This window comes from Oncorhynchus mykiss, chromosome 5 (genome assembly GCF_057628025.1).
Source record: "Oncorhynchus mykiss isolate SJ-2025 chromosome 5, ASM5762802v1, whole genome shotgun sequence".
Classification (NCBI taxonomy): Eukaryota; Metazoa; Chordata; class Actinopteri; order Salmoniformes; family Salmonidae; genus Oncorhynchus; species Oncorhynchus mykiss.
In genome coordinates, this window is record NC_143026.1 from 80,337,047 (window position 1) to 80,355,473 (window position 18,427).

At 43.2% G+C, this 18,427-nt stretch overlaps 1 protein-coding gene across 15 annotated transcripts in view; it reads left to right on the top strand.

Annotated features, from left to right (window-relative positions):
* Window positions 1-18,427, top strand: part of LOC110524627 (receptor-type tyrosine-protein phosphatase F) — a 385,125-nt gene that overhangs the window by 166,909 nt on the left and 199,789 nt on the right. For all 15 annotated transcript variants that reach the window (XM_090236080.1, XM_090236084.1, XM_090236090.1 and 12 more), the window contains exons 3-4: window positions 9,869-10,014; window positions 13,745-13,886. In XM_090236080.1, the coding sequence (XP_090092206.1) occupies window positions 9,869-10,014; window positions 13,745-13,886 (288 nt within the window). The remainder of the gene's footprint in view (window positions 1-9,868; window positions 10,015-13,744; window positions 13,887-18,427) is intronic.

The window sequence follows — 18,427 nt, forward strand, 5'->3', positions numbered from 1 at the left end:
CGTTATCGCTCGCTAAAGTTGATTTAGCCATTGTGAGACTATTGTTTGAATCTCGTGGCAGAGCTGAGATATTTACTTCAAGCAGAACCAATGTGTGCATGTCTCCATTCGTGTACGTGCGCATACATGCTTCCTCTGTTCATTCCCTCTTCACAGACATCCAGATGACATTATGGAAAGGTGCACTGTGACTGGGCTCTTAATTCCCAGTGCCTCTGTTACTGCTCAGGCGAAAAGCATTAGGATATGCATGATTAGATAAAACACAGGCTAAACAGAGGGACGCGGTCCAGTATTAACCACTGGCTGTTCTGCTGATGGGACTGTGTCTGTGTCTCAAATGGCACCCTATTCCCTATATAGTGCACTAATTTCAACCAGGGCACATAGGATAGTGCACTATTTGGGATGCACTGTGTGTGTGCTGACTGGTGCTGTAAAGATCTATCTGCTATCACACACAATCCCTAGAGTACCACTACAGGCTGCAGCTGTGTGTGTGTGTGTGTGTGTGTGTGTGTGTGTGTGTGTGTGTGTGTGTGTGTGTGTGTGTGTGTGTGTGTGTGTGTGTGTGTGTGTGTGTGTGTGTGTGTGTGTGTGTGTGTGTGTGTGTGTTTGTGTGTGTGTGTGCAGAGTGAAGTAGCTTGCGACAGGTGTGTGTCAGTGAGAGACTCCATCACTGTGAGTACAGTAGCAACACATCCTTCCCACTGCAGAATGATACTTCATTAGACTGAGGGAGCGGAGCTACCATCGTCCTGGATAATGTCCTAGGATGTGTCTGCAGGGAGGGCTAAACACAATGTTTCCTTGCCTCATTTGGTTTTATAGCTGGGTTCCGGCTATAGTCCATGGCACCTCATCTGCCATACAACTCTCCTTCCGTAGCCTCCAATTGCTCTTAAATACAAGTATAACTAAATGCATGCTCTTCAACCGATCGCTGCCTGCACCTGCCCGCCCGTCCAACATCACTACTCTGGACGGTTCTGACTTAGAATATGTGGACAACTACAAATACCTAGGTGTCTGGTTAGACTGTAAACTCTCCTTCCAAACTCACATCAAACATCTCCAATCCAAAGTTACATCACAAACAAAGCATCCTTCACTCATGCTGCCAAACATACCCTTGTAAAACTGACCATCCTACCGATCCTTGACTTTGGCGATGTCATTTACATTAAAACAGTTGGATACCACGAAAAAGGGCTATTTTTTTTTCTTTTTTATAAATAAATTGGATACAGTCAATCACAGTGCCATCCATTTTACTACCCACCACTGCGACCTGTACGCTCTCATTGGCTGGCCCTCGCTTCATAGTCGTCGCCAAACCCACTAGCTCCAGGTCATCTACAAGACCCTGCTTGGTAAAGTCCCACCTTATCTCAGCTCGCTGGTCACCATAGCATCACCCACCTGTAGCACGCGCTCCAGCAGGTATATCTCTCTGGTCACCCCCAAAACCAATTATTCCTTTGGCCGCCTCTCCTTCCAGTTCTCTGCTGCCAATGACTGGAACGAACTACAAAAATCTCTGAAACTGGAAACATTTATCTCCCTCACTAGGTTTAAGCACCAACTGTCAGAGCAGCTCTCAGATTACTGCACCTGTACATAACCCACCTATAATTTAGCCCAAACAACTATCTCTTTCCCTACTGTATTTTAATTTATTTATTTTGCTCCTTTGCACCCCATTATTTTTATTTCTACTTTGCACATTCTTCCACTGTAAATCTACCATTCCAGTGTTTTACTTGCTATATTGTATTTACTTTGCCACCATGGCCTTTTTTTTGCCTTTACCTCCCTTATCTCACCTCATTTGCTCACATTGTATATAGACGTATTTTTCTACTGTATTGTTGACTGTATGTTTGATTTACACCATGTGTAACTCTGTGTTGTTGTATGTGTCGAACTGCTTTGCTTTATCTTGGCCAGGTCGCAATTGTAAATGAGAACTTGTTCTCAACTTGCCTACCTGGTTAAATAAAGGTGAAATAAATCACTAAAAAACAGGCCTCTAACAACTTCTCTAGATGCACTGCATGCCAATGGACCAGTCTGCCAGTCTGCTGGCTCCAGTAGAATAGACATTATGCTACACGTATTTATCCAAAGTAATACGGTATGGTATGGGAAGGGAACCCTGTTCCTGGAGTGCCACAAGTACTTCAGGATTTTGTTCCAACTAATTACCACACTGAGCTGCTTAGCTAATTGATCAGTTCAGTGATTGGCTAAATTCAACACAGGTCAGTTAAAAGAATGTGAAATGTCTTGGGCACTCCAGGGTTGTCTACCCCTGAGTAGACTGTTAGAACAATAATATAAATGTGTCTGTGAGCCCTACAAGAATTGAACCCACTACCTTGGCGTTGCTAGTGCCATGCTCTTACCAACTGAGCCACACAGAACCTTGAAATGATGCAGCCTGGGCTACTGTACTGTCTGTTTATAGTACACCCGCATGGGTTCAGGGTTAAAGGTCATTGACTGGGCATCCTCTGGAACAACAAGTGCGCAACTCTGCCCATACCAACCCTAAACGGTCCTCCGACAGCAGTGTATGTTTTAGGCAGGGAGGCATGTGGCCAGCTTTTATGTTGATTCATTCCGTTTTGTCCTTGTTGATGTGTTAGAGATCCAACTAATCTCTCGACTTTTCCATCTGTCTCATTATATATTCTGATGAAGGGATTATTATTTATGGTGCCACTGTACTGTGTAACATGTTGGTGTGTAGCTAGCAGTTCAAATGTAGAGAGTGAGTTCAATTGTATTCTAGTACATGGAATTGACCCCAAATCATCTGAAAGCCATTTTAACAGACATAACATGTGGTACTATGCCTGGTGCCTTGCACCAACAGAACAGCCTAACTATCAATTCTGATACTGCTACACTACAGACATGAACTGAACCCAGTGAGATTCTCCCCAGAAATACAGGATCAATTAGTCGCCTTTTACTGATAAGGTGAATCGCATTTAAGCTCAAATTGAATATATTATGATTAAATGATGATCATCCGATTAAGTATTTATTACTTTGGAGACAGCGGCCCACTTTCCCTCAACATTTGTGGGCAGCATTCAAATCCCTTACAAGGATCTGAACACATAATAACGTGTTGTTCAACTTTTTCCTTATGGCCTATTTTTTACCTTCAATATTCACACAGTTTTTTTCTCTCCCTTAAATTGAAGAGGCCCGTTCTTGAATAATGTATGTGTAGGAGGTCAAATGTTCTTCTCCCTCCTCTCTCTTTGTCTCTCTCACCGCTCTCTTTCTTTCTCTCTATTTAAAAAAAAGAAGAAATTCAGCGTAGTCACAGGGTCATGTACTGTATGAATGTGATGGAGAGAACATACACAGCTGTCAGTCATGTAAGCGTGGTGCTGAAGGAGAGAAAGAGCCGAGCACAGAGCAGATTTTACATTTAGAATGTCATGGCCCAGGGGTCAGGCCATTGTGATCATGGAAAATAAATAGCGAAGTAATTGGTGCGAACTCAACATCCTCTCAACCTCTCATCCTTGATCCCCCACCGTGTGCCTCAGATTGAAAACCTAAGTCACCTCTGCCCCCTCGGACTCTCTCTCTTTCTGTCTTCTCTCGCTCTCTTTCTCTCTTCCTCGGTTCCCACTGGAGCATGTATATGGGGTGCTGGTTCACCGTCTGTGGGGTTGTGGGGCATCGGGGGCTTCTATACACAATGGACGAGGAGGGGGGCTTGGTTCTAACTTTTTACGTTCGTTAAGATGAAGTAAAGTTTGTGGTTTTAATGATGAACTATTGGGCCAATCAAGGTATTTTAAAATAAAACAAAGTCTCTATTCCTCTAAATATCTTTCTCTCTTTACTCTTGCTAGCTCTATCTTCTTTTCCTCTAAAATTGTGTTTTAAAGGGCAACCTTGTCCTCCTGAATTTTGGCCCCTCCCATCCCCGGTCACATCACCTTCCTTCTCCCTCTTATGTACTACCCAATAGAGACCTTCCTAGATGGCCATTTTGAAGTTCTTGTTGTTGTGACATTGTGCCAGTAGCAGAATATTGATTCAACATTCCGGTGGGCTGCAGATTAATTTATTTGAGGACAAATATAGGAGTAGAGGTAGCTGGCAGACAGACAGACAGATAGACAGACAGACAGACAGTGGTATCTAACTATCCTGTCCCTTAGAGACTGGGCTGTGTTCTTGTTTCTTTAAGCCTGGGTTCATGCAGGGGGAAACTCAGTTCCCTAGTAGACTGTCAAACAGAAGGCACCTCCATTGGTCTAGGCAGGGAGCTCAGTGGTTATGTGTGTTCGGCCAATAACCGAAAGGTTGCTTGTTCAAATCCCTGAGCTGACCAGGTGAAAATTATGTTGACGTGCCCTTGAGCAAGGCATGTAACCCTAATTGTTTCACTGGATGAGAGTGTCTGTTAAAATGGACACTGAGTGTACAAAACATTAGGAACACCTGCTCAGGTGAAGCCATGATCCCTTATTGATGTTACTTGTTAAATCCAAGTCAATCAGTGTACATGAAGGGAGACATGGGTTGTGCATGTGCCATTCAGAGGGTGAACTGGACATCATTTTTTAACATTTCTTATACCAATAGACTATTTGAAGATGGATGCAAGCTCTTTTTTGCTGAATGTTAAATACAGCAGCCAATAATAGAACTCAAGGATAGTTTGATAGCAGTTATTTATTCAGACCCATAACCATTCAGATGGCGGTAGGCTATAGCAGTTATTTATTCAGACCCATAACCATTCAGATGGCGGTAGGCTATAGCAGTTATTTATTCAGACCCATAACCATTCAGATGGCGGTAGGCTATAGCAGTTATTTATTCAGACCCATAACCATTCAGATGGCGGTAGGCTATAGCAGTTATTTATTCAGACCCATAACCATTCAGATGGCGGTAGGCTATAGCAGTTATTTATTCAGACCCATAACCATTCAGATGGCGGTAGGCTATAGCAGTTATTTATTCAGACCCATAACCATTCAGATGGCGGTAGGCTATAGCAGTTATTTATTCAGACCCATAACCATTCAGATGGCGGTAGGCTATAGCAGTTATTTATTCAGACCCATAACCATTCAGATGGCGGTAGGCTATAGCAGTTATTTATTCAGACCCATAACCATTCAGATGGCGGTAGGCTATAGCAGTTATTTATTCAGACCCATAACCATTCAGATGGCGGTAGGCTATAGCAGTTATTTATTCAGACCCATAACCATTCAGATGGCGGTAGGCTATAGCAGTTATTTATTCAGACCCATAACCATTCAGATGGCGGTAGGCTATAGCAGTTATTTATTCAGACCCATAACCATTCAGATGGCGGTAGGCTATAGCAGTTATTTATTCAGACCCATAACCATTCAGATGGCGGTAGGCTATAGCAGTTATTTATTCAGACCCATAACCATTCAGATGGCGGTAGGCTATAGCAGTTATTTATTCAGACCCATAACTGTTCAATCTTCGTGAAAGCCTTCTGCATCTAATTCTAGTCCTGTATTATTCGAGGATGTCATTAGAATGATGAAGGTAAGGACAACGAAATGAATTGGATGTAGGCTGATGACATTAGGATAAATATTATGAACGGTATATAGGCCTATGCATCAGCCTACTCATTATACAAATAGGCCCTATTATATTTCAAAATGGAAATTAAATTCACTAGCCTATAATTGTAACTTTATAGTCCGCATGTGCTGCTCCAGAATCACATGTTCTCTTCTGCTTTATCATGGTTTGAACGATGTGTGTAATTCCAGCCCATATAATACAGTATAATACAATACGGTACAGTTATACAGTTCACAAGATTAGCCTACTGCAGCTACCCAAGAGAGAATATAGCCAGCTACATCTATGGGCTTTATGTTTTTCTGTTGTGCTTAATGTGCAGTAGCCTATATGCTATATGTATTGGATAAACGCAAAATCATTTTGGAATTTTTTTGGGCTTGGGCTCATTAAATGTTGTTAATGTAGGGCTCAAAAAACTGATTTAATATATGGCCCGTCAGGATCAGGTAGCATCAGGGTAGAATGTTCATGCTGATCAAAGTTCCAACCAAATCCAGACATATTTATATGCTTTATAATGCTTTTGAATGACACTGCCGGGTTACCTGGGAGAAAAGTGATTTATTCTCGGGATGGAACATTTGTAAAATACCGGGAAAATATTCAATCGTACTCACTACCCCCTACATCTAGCGCCCACACATCACGTTTTATTAACCCTTCCTTCCCCTACAGATACTGTGGCTGTACCAAGTGTCACCATATTCCCTAAATAATGCACTGCCTTTGATGAGAGCCCTATGGACCCTAATAAGTGCACAATTTTGAGGGAATAGGATTCCATTTGGGATGCGGCCTGTAACTGCACCCTAACACAGAGACACTGACATACACATCCCCCTGCTCTCTGAAAACAGGCCTGATTCCCCAAGGGCAGGCATAGCTCTGCATAATGCATCTACTGCCAGGAACTGAGATACACATGTACACATGCACACACGTACACAGAGAGAGAGAGAGAGAGAGAGAGAGAGAGAGAGAGAGAGAGAGAGAGAGAGAGAGAGAGAGAGAGAGAGAGAGAGAGAGAGAGAGAGAGAGAGAGAGAGAGAGAGAGAGAGACGTAGCTAGAGAACCCAGGCAGAATACTGTATGTTTTGTCGGCATATATTTGTGATAGCCTGGTGTGTGTGTGCATGTGTTAGCCTGCAGCGGTGGTGCTCTGACGAGTTCAGTGGAATATTTAATTACATCTCTGTCTCATCATTATCCCTCTAATGTTTGTTGCCATGGAGCTTTAATATGATGGTGTGTCATCCCAGACAGTTAATTGTGTTCCGTTTGATACCCCCTCCTCTGAGATATGAGACACAGACTGCATCCTAAATTACATTATTTTCCCTATTTAGTGCACTACTTTAGTAGTGTACCATATAGGGAATAGGGAGCCTTTTGGGAGGCAGAGAGACTTGGTCAAGCCTAGGGTTTGGGTTAATTCCAGGGTTTGGGTTAATTCCAGGGTTTGGGTTAATTCCACATTTATTCAGGCGTGATAGAGAAGCATATTTAAGATGTAGATTCTTATCTATGCATAGTTACTTCACCCCTACCTATATGTACAAATGACCTCTAACCTGTACCCCCGCACACTGACTCGGTACCGGTACCTCCTGTATATAGCCTCGTGATTGTTATTTTATTGTGTTACTTTTATTATTTTTTATGTTTTACTTTAGTTTATTTAGTAAATATTTTCTTAACTCTTCTTGAACTTCACTGTTGGTTAAGGGCTTGTAAGTAAGTATTTCACGGTAAGGTCTACACTTCTTCTATTCGGCGCATGTGACAAATAAAGTTTGATTTGATTTGCTAGTTTCATATCCTTATTAATGAGAGAAACTTACAGGCACTGGAAGTGGTATGTCAAGTACAGCAACAACCAAACACATGACAGGAAGGACAATACAGCACTGGACGGTTTTGGTTCGCAGGCTTTTTTGACTTGATTTGGCTGCAGGCAGTTTGGTATCTGTGTTTTTAAAACACACATTGTTACTGCCTGAACATTAACTGGTAGGGAAGTGTGAAAGCCCTGGAACCTGCCCAGAGCTGCCTACTCCTGTGTTATTGTTGTCTTTCTCTGTCTCTCTGTCTGGCCTTGATGGTCCTAACGTTTACTTGGTACAGTCAGCAGAGGATCAGCCTCTTCTCTGATTCCTCCTTAGGTTTTGTCCTTCTAGGGAGTAGCAGAACAGAGCAGAGTAGAGCAGAATAGAGCAGAGGAGAGTAGAGTCTTTATTATCCCGAGGAGGAATACATTTTGCACCAAATATATATTTTTAAACACAATGAACACTTGACATGAATATACACAAAAACCAGTATGTACAGCGATATGTACACAGTACACAATAATACTACAGCTTGTTGAGGAAGCTGATAGCAGCTGTGATGAAGGAGAGTGTAGACCTGCTCGTTTTAAACTTAGGGAGCTTGTATCTGCGCTCTGGGGAGGGAAGCATCGTCAATTAATCAAACAAGGGATGCTGGGAGTTCCTCAGAATAGATTGCGCCTTGAGTATGACTCGTGTCTGATACAGGTTTATACCAATGATCCTGCTACTTTGTTTCACAATGCTACCTAACCCACTCATAGATGCTAAATGACGCCTATTGACGATAGTATCTTTTGGAGTTTTGCTAAGAGCCACGATGCTCGTTCTTAACGTTAGTACCACAAGCGATGCGGTTTGTTTTGGAAATATAAGTATCTTTCATATCAGCGATGTTACAGCGCTTGTTTACAGAAAACAGACAGAAAACAGAGGCATTGCTGTGCTAATCAGCTATCTGCGTCTCCGAACACCTGTGTGTAAACGGAAGACGGACGGACGCCACAAACGTATTGTCACTAAATAAATACTGTCGGCTGCAACTGTGTTAAACTGGTGAAAACAGTGTACAGTAAGTGTGTATTTTGCATTTGTGAAATGATTTTGATTGATACACTACGTGAGCAAAAGTATGTGGACTCCTGCTTGTCGAACATCTCATTCCACAATCATGGGTATTAATATGGAGTTGGTTCCCCCTTCGCTGCTATAACAACCTCCACTCTTCTGGGAAGGCTTTCCACTAGATGTTGGAACATTGCTGCTGGGACTTGCTTCAATTCAGCCGCAAGAGCATTAGTAAGGTCGGGCACTGATGCTGGGCGATTAGGCCTGGCTCGGGGTCAGTGTTCATCCCAAAGGTGTTTGATGGGGTTGTGGTCAGGGCTCTGTGCAGGCCAGTCAAGTTCTTCCACACCAATCTTGACAAACCATTTCTGTATGGACCTCACTTTGTGCATTGGGCAATGTCATGCGAAACAGGAACCGGCCTTCCCCACAAAGTTGGAAGCACATAATTGTCTAGAATGTCATTGTATGCTGTAAAGTTAAGATTTCCCTTCACTGGAACTAAGGGGCCTAGCCCGAACGATGAAAAACAGCCCCAGACCAGACCATTTTTCCTCCTCCACCAAACATTACATTTGGCACTATATGCATTCAGGCAGGTATTGTTCTCCTGATATCCACCAAACCCAGATATGTCTGTCGGACTGCCAGGTGGTGAAGTGTGATTCATCACTCCAGAGTTTCCACTGCTCCAGAATCCGTCTGGAGGCGAGGTTTACACCCCTCCAGCCGATGCTTGGCATTGCGCATGGTAATCTTAGGCTTGTTTGCGGCTGATTGGCCATGGAAACCCATTGTCCCAACAAACAGTTATTGTGCTGACATTGCTTTCAGAGGCAGTTTGTAACTCAGTATTGAGTGTTGTAACTGAGGACAGACGATATTTACGTGCTACACGCTTCAGCCCTCGCGGTCCTGTTCTGTGAGCTTGTGTGGCCTATCACTTTGCGGCTAAGCCGTTGTTGCTCGTAGACATTTTCTCACAATAACATCACTTACAGTTGACCGGGGCAGCTCTAGCAGGGCAGACAGTTGACAAACTGACTTATTGGAAAGGTCGCATCCTATGACGGTGCCACATTCATAAGGCCATTCTGATGCCAATGTTTGTCTATGGAGATGGCTGTGTGCTCAATTTGGCTGAAATAGCAGAATCTACTAATTTGAAGGGTAGTCCACATACTTTTGTATTTATAGTGTATGAAAGTGGACGGCTTTATGTTTCTAGAACCATACTGCAATTGATTATCTGCGCTCTGAGGGATTTTTTTCCCATTGTGCTGCTATTTGCAATTTGGGGTCAATTTGATTGATGTACATTAGTTATCCTCTCTCTCTCTCTCTCCCAGGCATGCCCAATTTCATCAAATCTCCAGATGACCAGACAGGTATTTCGGGAGGAGTGGCATCCTTCGTTTGCCAGGCGGTGGGCGATCCCAAGCCACGCATCACCTGGATGAAGAAGGGCAAGAAAGTCAGTTCTCAGCGCTTTGAGGTACATGGTCTACTTTTCTATTGTATTTAATTGTTTTATTTGACAATAACGATATTGCACCAGATTTTAGATACATAGTTACATAATTCTCAACCATAAATGAGAATGGATGAGCATTCCGGTGCAGAAATGGTAAGAAACATTGTAGGAAGCCCAGGCAGACATAGTAGTCCTTTCCAAATGACATGAATAGATTCATTCTTATTCTGTGGGCGTGCCCACATCCTTGTTTCAAAGCACCACTCAACCACATAGTCTGTTTGTCTGTGTCAGTTCAGTGACCACCTCCTCTCACTCTGTCTGCCTTTTCTTCCAGCATCTGAAGCAATGCGGATGTATGCCACCCTGCTCAGACAAGACAGACAGACAGAGACATGGATAGACAGACAGGCCAGGTAGGCAGGCATACAGACAGACAGGCAGGCAGACATACGCTGAAAGCAGTAGCAGCAGGGAGGCCCATTAGCTGCCAGCTAGTAGAAATGGTTTCAAGTGAAGCGGTCTCAACATGGGTCCTTCCACAGATGCAGACACTCAGCTCACACTGACGTGATTAATAGGAAGTATCTTCCATCTGTCTGCACGGCACTCCTCAAACTGAGCCCTGCTCTGTGTGCAGTCGGTGTGGAGGTGTGGGAGAGCAGTGGGCCCAGGGGGAGAGAGGAGAGGACTTCACTTCAGACCTGGGTTAAAATTATGGTTGCAAAGGGTCGGAAACTTTCCAGTAAAATTTCTGGAATTTTTCCATGGGAAGATAAGCCCTGGAATTTTGGGAATTTTGCATGAATTCATCAAAAACGTTAGCTTATAACAGTTTTTTGTGGTATACACATAAGGCAATTCCAGGTCTTGTGGCATATGTTGGTTAAACTCTCCCCAATTCAATGGATTTGCAACCCTCTGCATGCACAGTGCATTCTTTCATCACATGTTCAGCTGATTCTCAAGCTCACTAATGCACACTAATGACATGCTACTGAGCCCACACTACTACACTGTCTGAGCCAAGGACTACATGCTTTCTGGTAAGTTTTGATTACAATACTGGGTGGGGTGAATATATTTTATATGACATACATTATTTTTTGTTAACTAGTAAGTAGTAGCCTACAGGAAAGTGTGTTTAAATCATTTCTAACTTGTTAACACTTTCTGATCGTTAGTTTTTGCTACCATGTGAGTTTTAGCTTGCTTGAGCCTGCTAATGGAAGAGTGTTAATTCACCTGTTTCCATACATGTTTCATTTTAAAACATTTATCTTACGAAGAAGTTGTTTAATCTAACTGCTTAACTATTTATCTGTACATGGAATTGTATTTGTTTTTTTTTTACTAATTTTTTTCTAATCTTTACAGGAAAATGCAACGAGCACTATCTGATGTGTGGAGACATTTCACTGCAGCTAATGTAGAAGGAAAAGCTGTGTACATTCGCAAATACTGTGCCAAATCATAAGTGAAGAATGCAACAAAGATGCATAATCATCTGGTCAAGGGCATAAAGTTCCCTCCGTGCTCACAACAAGCAACCTGTGACAAAAGTCCCTCTACTTCTATTCGAGGTGAAAATGATAAATTAGACACCTTATCGATAGCAACAGCTCATGGTCCTCCTGGAATCAGAGGTGTTTTTGACTCAATGGAGGAACGTAGTCAGAGAAATGCTGATGAATGTCTTGCTTGAGCTGTGTATGCAACTGGTTCACCTCTGATGCTCACAGGCAATGTGTATTGGAAGAGATTTATGAATGTTCTTCATCCAGCATACACCCCTCCAACCAGACATACTTTATCTACTCATTTTCTGGATGCAGAGTTCAACAGAGTTCAAGTGAAGGTCAAGCAAATCATAGAGAAAGTAGACTGTACTGCAATCATCTCTGGTGGGTGGTCGAATGTTCGTGGGCAAGGAATGAATAACTACATAATTTCCACCCCTCAACCAGTATTCTATAAGAGCACATACACAAAGGACAACAGACACACCATTCTCTACATTGCAGATGAGCTGAAGGCAGTCATCAATGACCTTGGACCACAGAAGGTATTTGCACTGGTGACAGACAATGCTGCGAACATGAAGGCTGCTTGGTCTAAAGAGGAGGAGTCCTATCCTCACTTCACACCCATTGGCTGTGCTGCTCATGCATTGAATCTGCTCCCCAAGGACATCATGGCACTGAAAACAATGGATACACTCTACAAGAGAGCCAAGGAAATGGTTTGGTATGTGAAGAGTCATCAAGTTATAGCAGCAATCTACCTCACCTAGCAAAGTGAGAAGAATAAGAGCACCACATTGAAGCTGCCCAGCAACACCTGTTGGGGTGGTGTTGTCATCATGCCTGACAACAAGCCATCCTCAACAAGGTTGGAAAGTGACAGTAAAGATGAGGCCTCAGAGTCTGATGTCCAAGAGGTGGACATTGAGGAGGTCCAGGGAGAAGACATGGAGGCCTGAGAGGAAGTCAACCAAAGATTTAGTTTCTAGACTAACATTTTACAGATGTATATTGAAAGCGTTCTTGGGAGATGCGGTGGATAGTTGGGGATCATTCAATATTCCCTTTCTTTTGTTGTTCAGTAAAATCATCCCATGTGAAGAGTCAACTCATTTCATTAAAGTTACATTTGTAAATCAGTTGTTTTTTTTATTTTATTGGAAGGATTTAATCATTTGTAATTATGTCTAATTATGATGAGGTAAAATGTTTATGTCTCTGTCTCCATATGATATGGTAATATATATCCAATGCAAAAAACATCTACATTTAAATGGTTTTAATATTAATTTGCATATATTTCCGTTAATTCCCATATATTCCCGTTAATTCCCAGGGAAAGTTTCCACCTCTGAATATTCCCCAACATGTGCAACTCTAGTTCAAATATTATTCAAAATCTTTCACATTGCTTGATTGAGCTTGCATGGACCACAATTGGACCAAGGGAAGAATAGCCCCCTTCAGTGAAAACCTAGCCTATTTGGCATGCTAGGCAGGCTCAAGTGAACGCTCAAAGTAATTGAAATATTTCAGATACTGTTTGAACCTAAGTGTGCTCCACTGAATGTTCAGGAATGTTCTCTTCCTGTCATGTGGATATTTTGGTCTGCCACTTTCCACTGCAGCATAAGGAATTTTTGGAGACCCTCTCCCCTGACCTCTGACCTCTGATTCTTTAACCCTTAAAGGCTGGCTTCCTGAAAGGCCTTGCTGAAATGCCTGCTGTTCACTCATTTAATTTAATAAACTTCTCTCTAATTTGGGTGATTGTATCAGATCAGACGTACTTACTCCTCTTCACTCCCTGTAGGACCACAGCAAGGTCATGCAATGCCGGGCGGTCCTTTGCAGTTGAGATTAGATAAGATGTAGTCTCTATTTGAGATGGTTTATTAATAGTACTGATGGAGTTTGAGTTTAGTCAGGTTTGTGTCTTCTGATCTGCTAAGGCAGACTCTTATTATATACCCACTTCCTCCTAGCTAAATAGAAAGTAGCAGATATCTTAGCCCTGTATTAGTCCCCCTGCCAATGATCAAACCAGGAGTATTCACTGGGCTCAATGGGCTGGTACTCACCAGGGCTCTGATGTTGCTGTACGTATTGATGAAATAGCGATCAAAGGGATGCCTTGTTAAGATGACTGTTTAAATCCGTTTTGAATATTAGTTACATGGCGATGGGTCTCATTGCTTTTTCTCTCCTCTACCCACCCTTGTGTTCAGGTGATAGAGTTTGATGACGGTTCAGGGTCCGTCCTGCGTATCCAGCCCCTGCGGACCCACAGGGACGAGGCCATCTATGAGTGTACTGCCACCAACAGTGTGGGAGAGATCAACACCAGCGCCAAACTCACCGTCCTGGAAGGTAGGATACACCTCAATCTCTCTGTCGCTCCCTCTCAATCATTTTCTTTGTCTTTCTATCTTCCACTCACACACACACACACACACACACACACACACACACACACACACACACACACACACACACACACACACACACACACACACACACACACACACACACACACACACACACACCTATACACACCCTCTATCTTTCTTCCTCTCTTGTTCTCTTCATCTATTCCCACCACAATGGGTTTCTCTGTCTCGATCAGCATTGCTTAATACAGTATGTCCATGCAGATTCCAGCCATGTCTGGTTGTGTGCATTACTTATCACAGAGGACCTAACCTGGTTGCATGTCAGAGTGGAGAGGGTGTTTTATGCCCGGCTCCTTCAGGTACCCTACTGCTTGGTTGATGAAATAGAAACAAGAAGTCAGTTTGTGATTTGCCGGTAGTTGTTAGATGTTCTGATTACACCGGGCCAACAATGTGTCTTGACATTTTATTTGATTACGCATTCCGACCATGAATTTACAATCTATCTGCAGGAATTGATTTTTAAAGCTACTGTAGGTGGTTCTATGTGAAATGTGTTATTTATCTCCTGCCAGTGGGAAGATTAAAGATGATGTCCAACAGCAATTATTTAATCCACACTCAAATTGATAGAGAAATATCTGCACAAAAGTATATCCTGCTGCCAGTGTTTTTGCAAATCACCTAGGAGCACATTATCTGGACTAGAAGACGATATATTGTAGATACCATCAGGCTGGCTGGCTTTCTTCTTGGCTCGCTCAGCAAACATATCTGGGGGGCTGTCACGCAAAACACCCAAACCTTATTTTTCAAGGCTTCAGCCTGCATCCCTAATGGCGCCCTATTTCCTGTGTAGTGCACAACTTTTGACCAGGGCCCTATGGGGGAATAGGGTGCCCTTTGGGACACATCCTCAGAACTACCAAAGGCCTTGTTAGGAGTGTGGCTGGTTGCTGAGGTAATTGGTGTTAACAGGGATCGGTATCTGCTGATCTAGGATCAGATTAATGGTGGGATTAACATCAGTCTGATGTAGATGTATGCAGATAGCTTGCGGACAGAGAGATAGAGAGATGGAGCCAGGCAGGGGGCTTTGTAGCATGTAATAGACTGGTCTCTGATCAGCCTTAATCTGTGTCTCAAATGGCACCCAATCCCCTACATAGTGCAATACTTTTAACCAGGGCTCTTAGGGCTCTGATCAAAAGTAGTGCACTATGTAGGGAATAGGGTGCCATTTGGAACGCATGCCTAATCTGTCTGTGTTGGACCTTAGTGCTGCTCCAGCCAATATGATTGACAGGCGTGTTCTCTGAGTACAGAGTGAAGACAACCTCCTGGTGTATGGAGTGTGATGTGTTCAGGAGAAGGACGATGGCTGATGGCTGACTGTAGGCTGACTCATAGATCGTAAGACAGAAGAATCGTGCTTGTGTCACGTTGCTCCCACACACCTTACTGTACGCCGGCATGTGGAAGATTGGGATCAGAGGGATGTGAATAAGGAGGCAGTGTTGTTTTAGACAGAACTCCTGTTTGTTCCCTGATGTTGAGCTCAGGCAGGGAGGGGAGGAGAGAGAAGAGAGGAGGAGAGCTGTGAGAGTAAAGGAGGAGTGGAGAAGAGGAGAGAGTAAAGTATGACTGGAGGGAAGGAGAGAGCGGTGAGAGTAGAGGATGACTGGAGGAGTGAAGGAGAGAGCTGTGAAAGTAGAGGAGTGAATGAGAGAGCTGTGAGAGTAGAGGAGTGAAGGAGAGAGCTGTGAAAGTAGAGGAGGAGTGAAGGAGAGAGCTGTGAAAGTAGAGGAGTGAAGGAGAGAGCTGTGAAAGTAGAGAAGTGAAGGAGAGAGCTGTGAAAGTACTGGAGTGAAGGAGAGAGCTGTGAAAGTAGAGGAGTGAATGAGAGAGCTGTGAAAGTAGAGGAGGAAGGAGAGAGCTGTGAAAGTACTGGAGTGAAGGAGAGAGCTGTGAAAGTAGAGGAGGAGTGAAGGAGAGAGCTGTGAAAGTAGAGGAGGAGTGAAGGAGAGAGCTGTTAAAGTAGAAGAGGAGTGAAGGAGAGAGCTGTGAAAGTAGAGGAGGAGTGAAGGAGAGAGCTGTTAAAGTAGAAGAGGAGTGAAGGAGAGAGCTGTGAAAGTAGAGGAGGAGTGAAGGAGAGAGCTGTGAAAGTAGAGGAGGAGTGAAGGAGAGAGCTGTGAAAGTAGAGGAGGAGTGAAGGAGAGATTAGAAGAGGAGTGAAGGAGAGAGTAGAAGAGGAGTGAAGGAGAGAGTGGTGAGAGTAGAAGATGGTGGATCTCGTCTAGTCCTGGGGCTTCAACACGTCATAACAGATATGGTGTGTATGTGCACTGCAGGGCAGCAGAAGGTAAAGCCTTCACATTTTCCTCAGCCTACCTCCACACACACACACAGAGAGAGAGAGAGGCCTTAGTCAGGAAGTCCACACTTGGAAAGACTAAGGTATGATGAGGAGGGTGAAACAGACTGAGAGAAATACACTCATTTGTGGGTTTATGTCTGGCTATCCTCAAACTCCTCCACTCCTATATCTTTTGAAATGGACGATCAATATTACTTACTGATGGAGATGTCCATGTGCCTGCATAACACTCCTTACCACTAAATCATGCTGTTTGTGTGTCAGGTGGTTGATGGTGTTGCTGACTTTGGTGCTGTGTCCTTAATCTCCTTCCCATATTCAAATGTTGGTGTTCATTTGACATCTGGCACTCCAGGCAGACTCAAGTAAACACTTGCAGTATTGCAAGTGATTAAAAGATCCAGTCTTTCTGAGAGGTTCAGGGTTGTTGTTGTGATCAGGTGTGAACACCAGATTATTACTGACTCAATGGGCCAGATTGATCTCCCTCCCTCTCTAACATAGCCTCCACCTCTGTGACCCATGTCAGATTACGCCGAGCGAGGAGTAATCACATCACTATGGCAGTCCAACGCGTGTCACTGCCACCATCACGCTGTCGTGGAGACAGGACAGGGGACCCACACAGTCTAGTTCCATTGGTCTGAGGACAGGCCTGTCTTTATCACTCGGTGCAGAAATATCGTGGTGCAGAAATATCGTGGTACAGAGCGGCTGGAATAAGGAAGTTACTGTCTGCTTATGGCTAGCTGTGATCATAGCTTTGCTGGTCAGGGTCCCAAATGGCACCCTATTGCATGGGCGCTCTGATCAAAACAAGTGCACTATATAGGGAATGTGGTTCTATTTGGGACACTGCCCTGGTGTCTGCTGCTAACTGGTGTTCCTGTACCATCAACACAGCCCACTAAGTGGATTTAGTCCCCACATCATGGACAGTAGGGCTGTTTTGTGCCAAGAGGCTTCCTTTACTCTGGGCAGTAGAGAATGAATCTGGAGGGTCACAATCACAACAATGATGCCTGTCTGCTGGTTGAAATAAGCTCCAGTAGAGATACAGTACTAACTCAATTTTGTATTTTATATCATTGACTATATGAAAAAGATAACACAAGTATTGTATTGTACTGTTTGTTACTCCAGCATCCTTCAAAGCATTGTTCATGCAGTTTTACAAACAAGCTGATCTTGATACTATTAAACCATGCCTGGTTATACTGTTATACAGTACCTTCAGAAATGATTCACACCCATTGACTTATTCCACATTTTGTTGTGTTACAGCCTGCATTCAACATGGATTAAATACTCCATAATAACAAAGTGAAAACATGTTTTTAGAAATGTTTGCAAACATATTGAAAATGTAATATAGAAATACTGTATCTCACACCCCTGGGTCAATACTTTGTGGTAGCACCTTAAGCAGTGATTACAGCCTTGAGTCTTTCAGGGTAAGTCTCTAAGACTTTCCACACCTGGATTGTTCATCATTTGACTATTATTATTTTCTAAATTCTTCAAGCTCTGTCAAATTGGTTGTTGATTTTTCCTAGACAACTATTCTCAGGTCTTGCCACAGACTCGGCCACTCAGGAACATTCTCTGTCTTATTGGTAAGCAACTCCAGTGTAGATTTGGCCTTGTGTTTTAGGTTATTGTCCTGCTGAATAGTGACTTCATCTCCCAGTGTCTGGTGGAGAGCAGACTGAACCAGGTTTTCCTCTAGGATTTTGTCTGTGCTTAGCTCCATTCTTTTCTTTTTTATCCTGAAAAACTCCCCTGTCCTTAAAGATTACAAGCATACCCAAAACATGATGCAGCCACCGGTATGCTTGAAAATATGTAGAGTGGTACTCAGTAATGTGTTGTGTTGGAATTGCCCCAAACATAACACTTTGTATTCAGGACAAACAGTTAACTGCTTTGCCCCATTTTTTGCAGTATTACTTTAGTGCCCTGTTGCAAACAGGATGCATGTTTTGGAATATTTGTATTCTGTACAGGCTTCCTTCTTTTCACTTTTTTTTATTTATTTATTTTTATTGCACCTTTATTTAACCAGGTAGGCAAGTTGAGAACAAGTTCTCATTTACAATTGCGACCTGGCCAAGTTAAAGCAAAGCAGTTCGACACATACA